At 47.9% G+C, this 6,577-nt stretch overlaps 1 protein-coding gene across 1 annotated transcript in view; it reads left to right on the top strand.

The window, feature by feature from the left end:
- The window catches only part of FOXP3 (forkhead box P3), a 16,714-nt gene extending 11,053 nt beyond the window's left edge, over positions 1-5,661 (top strand). The window contains exons 8-11 of the mRNA XM_018558261.1: positions 68-230; positions 4,241-4,317; positions 5,236-5,337; positions 5,584-5,661. Coding sequence (XP_018413763.1) covers positions 68-230; positions 4,241-4,317; positions 5,236-5,337; positions 5,584-5,661 — 420 coding nt within the window. The remainder of the gene's footprint in view (positions 1-67; positions 231-4,240; positions 4,318-5,235; positions 5,338-5,583) is intronic.
- The last annotated feature ends 916 nt before the right edge of the window (positions 5,662-6,577 follow it).

Below are 6,577 nucleotides of genomic sequence, written 5' to 3'. Positions count from 1 at the left end.
ATGTATCTTCCTGGTGTTTAGTAGATCATTGATTGATCATCACCTGCCGCCTATATTTTCCTTACAGAAGCAGAGAGAGCGTAGTCTCCTTCTCCACCAGTCTCATTATTCTGGAGTATCTAATTGGCCTGTCCTGGATCTCACAGTCCCACTACAGGAAGGACTCCCCGACACTGTCCTGGCACTGAGAAGACCACTCTGGGAGGGCGGCAGCGTCAACATATTTCACGGTTTGTTTGTTTTATTTATTACACTTATTTTAGCTGGGGACAGATTTGACTTTAGATGCAGAAGGCTATAGGCTGCATCTTCTTCCTGTCACTTTGAGGTGTTTTCCCCTGCTTTCCTGTTGCGTCTTTGGGACAGGAAGTGAAGGCAAGTCTCCCTAGCAGGATACAGACATCAGATGATAACCTGATAACCTTAATCCTCATCTAGTCTGTAACTCAATTTGTAGAAGGAGTTCTACTCCCAAATTGCCAAAATCTTCGTCCTGTCCTGGAAAGGAAGTCCAAGAGTTTCAAGGAGTTTTAGGATGAGTAAAGCTTCTTATTGCCAGTTTCAAAGTTGCCCTGTCAGGTTGAAAATAAATCCAAATGAAAGGTCCCTGTAATAGAAGAGGTTGTATACTCGCCTCTCTTGTGGCCCATGTGTTTTGTACCCCCAGGTTCCTGCATCGCAACCTCCAAAAACATCTTTGGCATTTACAATGTCTGGTTTATTTAATCCCCCTATTGGATATAGTTATAACTCGAGTGAACCGAATCTTCACCTGCTGGTCAGGTAATCTACAGCAGCTCATGGGTGCCTTTACATGGTTGTGAAGATCAAAGGTCTTCATACATGCGCTTTTGCCCAGAATTTGATAGCCATCAATGGATGTCTGTGGGCCTTTGTTCATTTCTATGATTAAGAACAGACTAGAAGAGAAGGCTGGGCTGGGCTAGTACTAATAGGATGTCTTGAGCTGGTGGACCTGTGTGCAGATACTTCACCATTCATGGGAAAGACTAAGCTGGGCCAGTACCAATAGAATCTGTTGGATGGTGGACCTGTGTGAGGAAACTTTACCATTCAAGGGATGATTGGGCTGGGCCAGTAATAATCGGATGTGTTGCTCGGGTGGACCTATGTGGAGATACTTCACCATTCAAGGCAAAGATTGAGCTGGGACATAATTAATAGGATGTGTTGGGCTAGTGGACCTTTGTGTAGATACTTCACCATTTAAGGGAGTACTGGGCCGGACCACTAATAATGGGATGTGTCGCTCTGGTGGACCTACAGTATGTGGAGATGCTTAACAATTCACAGGAAAAACCGGGCTGGGACAGTACTCATAGGATATGTTGGGCTGGTGGACCTGTGTGGAGATACTTCACCATTCAAGGGAACACCGGGCTGGGCCAGTACTAATAGGATATGTTGATCTGGTGGACCTGTGTGGAGATACTTCACCATTCAAGGGAAGACTGGGCTGGGACAGTACTAATAGGATGTGTTGGGTGGTGGACCTATGTGGAAATACTTCAACATTCAAAGGAAGACTGAGCTGGGACAATACTAATAGGATGTGTTGGGCTAGTGGATCTTTGTGGAGATACTTCACATTTAAGGGAGTCCTGGGTCGGACCAGTAATAATGGGATGTGTCGCTCTGGTGGACCTGTGTGGAGATACTTCACCATTCAAGGGAAGACTGGGCTGGGACAGAACTAATAGGATATGTTGGGCTAGTGGACCCTTGTAAAGATACTTCACCATTTCAGTGAGTACTGGGCCGGACCAGTAATAAAAGGATGTGTCGCTCTGATGGACCTATGTGAAGATACTCAACCATTCACAGGAAAAACTGTGCTGGGCCAGTACTAATAGGCTGTGTTGGGTGGTGGCCCTATCTGGGGATTCTTCAAACATTCAAGGGAAAGACTGAGCTGGCCCAGTACTAATAGGATATGTTGATCTGGTGGACCTGTGTGGAGATACTTCACCATTCACGCAGTGATCATAGTGAAACCCACAGTCAGTGACACTGGGCATTTTATGTCAATCTGCTACCTGACCAGTTCTGCAAATCCAGCGTCCAGCAGATGGAAGTCTTCCGTCACTTCCTTTGTAGCTCAAAGATATCGTATGACTGAATGCCAAGAAACTGCAGAGGAAGCTGATGCTGGAGGAGTGTCACAATAAACCATGTCCTTCAGGAACACTCAACTTGCACCAGGCCCTCCAATCCCTTCAACACCATGGCATACTTTGCGTGGTGCACTTTCCTTCGCCCACAACAATCTGTCCTTACACTGAAAGGGCTAATTGGCTGCGTTTGCTCCACCTTCCTCCCCCTCCCGGGCCAATTATTCCCAGTCCATCCCTGAGGCCACACCTCTTTTCAGTGCAGGTCTAGCGAGCGATCTGTGGACCAGCAATTTGGTTCTGTGATGGCCTCAAACATCGCTTCGACTTTTTTGGCCAAGGGTAAACAGAAGGAGAAGTACAATCTGTGGCTTTCGGGAAGAGGGATACCAGAACCGCATGTCATTTTTGTAACGCCGTCAAAGATCTTCACATGTTCGAAAACGCGTCTTGTCGTGTTGCCAAGGCAGCCGTAATTCTCTTGCGACTGGTTAAACGTTATAGAGGATACACAATGGTTTTATATAAGCCTTTTTTTTTTCTATTCAACGGATGTTTCCCCCTCCGATGAAAAGCCCTATTTGCATAACCTGTAAACAGAGCTAAATTATCTCAACTGCAGATTTAGTGCATGGTCTGAATGCCGCCATTCGGCTATAGAAGGCGGGATAGCAAAGGTCACATTCGGACATAGCGAAATCAATCAACATAAGTAACCATTAGCCATTGTGGAGAGTACTCCCCAGAATAAAGAGCATGCACATTGAAAGCTGGAGGAGGGACAAACACCGCACTCTTCTTCTTCTTTTTATGCAGAAGCACCCTTAATAGGTAGGAATCAGTCAATTAAAATAATAGACCCGCGAACTACCCAGAACGGGGCCCGAGCTAATGGATTCCCCTGCTCTGAATTTACAAAGAGTAACACTCTCAACTCGACTCCGCAGACATCGCTTCAGCCGACGTTAAACTCCGTGTGAATATAAAAGCACAGGCTCAAGGGGGTCCCCCATTTAAAAATGGGCCTCTCCTATATAATAAGCTCGTTTGCATATGCTAATTGAAAGAATGTTCACAAAACCTTTTGGAAAGAAAAGGAAAAAACGTATCTTGGTTATAAAGATGGCCGCCGATCAAACGGAGCGGACCGTTGGGCTAATTAGGTGATCCATAATTAGAACGCAAGTCGGTACCCCCAGAACATTGTTTTAGAGAAGCCTATAGGAGAAACTTTTAATGGCTAAGGGAGATAATAGAGTTACCGTGTGGTGACGGCTTGAAGGGAGAATGTTTAATAAAAAATGGCCGACAAGCCCACTTCAAGCACGGTCCTGTATCCTATATACAATGCGTATGCTAGGTAAGGTTAGTTTTCCCACCGGGTCATCAAGTAGACATATCCAAATGGTAACTGGCTGGTGGGATTTGATGAATAGAGCCGAACAAAGGGGCTGAAACATTTAACTTTTGTGGAGAAAATGCTGCTACTGGTTCCCTCTGGTGCTGATTAAATCACCTAAAGCCTGGGCCTTTCATGCGGTCTTGGAGTATAGATCTACTTGATCGGCCCTCCAAGACCCCAAGAAGATCTCCCTTAACCTCCCTGGCGGTATGATTTCCAGCCGGTTCCGACCCCCTGCAATGCCGGCGCTCGCAGGTAAGGAACCCGGAAGACGCCAAGTGTGGCTCGGGGGTTACCGCTTTTGGTATGGAAAATTTACCCCCGTGCCAAACACGGGATTACCACCAGGAAGGTTAAATCAAAACCCATGCAGGGTAGGTTGAGGGTTGGTGATTGGTCTAGTAGCGTCACGTGGAAGTGGAGAGAGCCTTCAGCTCTGTGTAAGCTCGGACTGCAGCAAGGTAAATAGGGTTGTATTTTTTTAGCTCCCAGAAGCTGAATGGAGGCTGGAGAACGTTGAGTGGTCAGGCAATGGGCAGATATTCCCCGGACACCGGTTGGAAGTGCAGTGACTTACATAGGGCTACATTCTTTAGCTCCCAGGGGCTGAATGGAGGCTGGAGAACGTTGAGTGGTCAGGCAATGGGCAGATATTCCCCGGACACCGGTTGGAAGTGCAGTGACTTACATTTCTGATTGTTCACAGATATGACGAACTGCATTGAATATTACAAGAATAACAACGTCAGACCGCCGTTCACATACGCCTCCCTCATTCGATGGGTAAGTAACGTACAACCATCAGCCTAATAACGAAGTGTCACCCACGACCTTTACATCCTTTGCACGGCGGCACTTAGTGTCTTGAGTCCGGGTGTCAGCTGGCCTGAAACCTGGACACAGGACTCAAAAACTGGACTGTCTGGGTGAATCCCGGACCGGTGGCAACCCTAGGTGAAGCGCTGAGGGCGCCTACCTCTGTTAGGTCACTACTAGGGGAGTTTGCACCCTATATACATCCTGATGACCACACGGTCCCCTTCCCTCCTCCCCGTTGGTCAAGTATTGCGCGATGATGTAGCAGAGGGAGGCGGCCACACCTCCCCCCTTTAAGAGAGAAGCGGCTTTGTGGGATTGGTCGTACAGGAAGGAGGAAGTCTGCGGGAGAATGAAAAAGGTGAGTACTTCTATGTTTAAAACCTCCCCTAGACTAAACCAGCACTTAAACCAGGGGCGGGCAACTGTAGCCCTCCAGCTAGGTCCTTCAGCTATTGTGGAACTACAAGTCCCATGAGGCATTGCACGACTAACAGTTACCGTCGTGACTCCCAGAGGCAGAGGCATGTTGGGATTTGCAGTTAAAGCACGGCTGGAGAGCCGGAGTAGCCCACCCTTGCCTCAACCTTTGCTACCTATAGGGGGGGCACATACCACTCCGCAGGTGTTCCGCTTTAACATTCCCCTTCTGTTTTCTTAATTATAAATTGGGTGTAAAGTAATTATTTAAAGTTCACATTTTCATATTAAAAATGCCGAACTGATTACAAGTTCCCCCGTCATAAAGGCTCCTATATACCGTGTGTAGTATACACAGCTGCTGTGATGTAAGGGTGAAGCGTTGCCTTCTGGCGCCCCCCGGTGGTCAGTTGCGGATTCGCATACGTGGAATATAACCCGTGATGTCATCATTTGCGTTTGTAGGCGATCCAGGAGTCACCCCAAAAACAGCTGGCGCTGAATGAGATCTACCAATGGTTCACCAGAATGTTCGCCTTCTTCAGGCTCAACAAGGTGACTTGGAAGGTAAATGGATCCCGGAAACTGTTACTATGTTTTCTATAAAGAACAAAAAGTATATATCTGTGAAATGAAAGTATAACTTCCTAAAAGAAAAAAGAAAAATTCCAGCTCTATAGCGGGGGAAGGGCCGAACACACCCGTTAATTCGAACTTCAGAACGTGGGAAAATTTCGTATTCGTATTTGAAGTCTAACTCAATGCAAGTCTATGGGGGGGGGGACTTTCAAAAACATTTGTCCTCTTTAAGAGGGCTTATATTTAGGGGCCGTGTGGATGGTGGACGAGGCGGAGTTCCAGCGGAAGAGGGCGGTCCGGGGGTCTCGCTGAGCAGCTCGCCTCTTCTCTTCTCATGTACAGGAATTTCTTCGTATACTAAACATTCTCTTTTCTATAAAACCGCCGGAGTGTAAATCCCGACCCGCTAATAAAGATGTGACATTCAAAGCGTTTTCTTTCTGTTGCAGAAGTGCAAAAATCCCCCCAGAAATTCAGAGCTGAAATTGTCCAAAATGTCTTGGTGTGCTGATGTCTTAAGAGTTCCCTTCACTGGAACTAAGGGGCAGAGCCCTATCTACTAGGATCCTGGCTGTCATGCTGATGCCATGGGGCCATTGCTTACAGAGCCACAAGCACGCAGATTATAGGTTTACATACCATCAGCTTCATACATGACCCTGACCAGCGACGTAGAGCATTGAAGTCAGGGGATCACAGCATGACTGCCAGGCAGCTAGCATTTGTTAAAGGAGAACTATGGGGTCAGTGTTTTCCCCATAGTTCTCCTGAGGGTAACAGGAGGACACAAACTAGCGTCCTCCCGTCACCCAAACCTCAGTATATAACGGGCTACAGCTCGCGGTATACTGAGACGCCGGGACGGATCCCAACATTACTGTCAAGAGCCACCCAGCTGCGTGATTGACAGCTGGCTCTGCCTATCTAGAGACAGAGCCAGCTGTGCCCGCCCCCTCCCCCGTCCGTTCCGCCAGTCAGCGCTGGAGGATCGGAGCAGGGAGGCGGGAATCCCTGCAGGGAGCCGTGAGTGACAGTCACGGCTCTCTGCAGGGACAGGATCAAGCGACAGTATGTGTTCGCTCACTTCCCGATCTATTGAGCCGACGTGTGTGACAATGAAACTGTCACAGGTCGGCTCAATAGATCGGGAACACATACCGTTGTTCGCTCACTTCTCGATCCTCTCCCTGCAGAGAGCCGTGGCTGTCACTCACGGCTCGCTGCCCAG

The sequence above is a fragment of the Nanorana parkeri genome, unplaced genomic scaffold, assembly GCF_000935625.1.
Source record: "Nanorana parkeri isolate BGI_ZX_2015 unplaced genomic scaffold, ASM93562v1 scaffold15, whole genome shotgun sequence".
Classification (NCBI taxonomy): domain Eukaryota; kingdom Metazoa; phylum Chordata; class Amphibia; order Anura; family Dicroglossidae; genus Nanorana; species Nanorana parkeri.
Note: the sequence above shows the minus strand (reverse complement) of the source record. Positions and strands in the feature narration are given on the sequence as shown.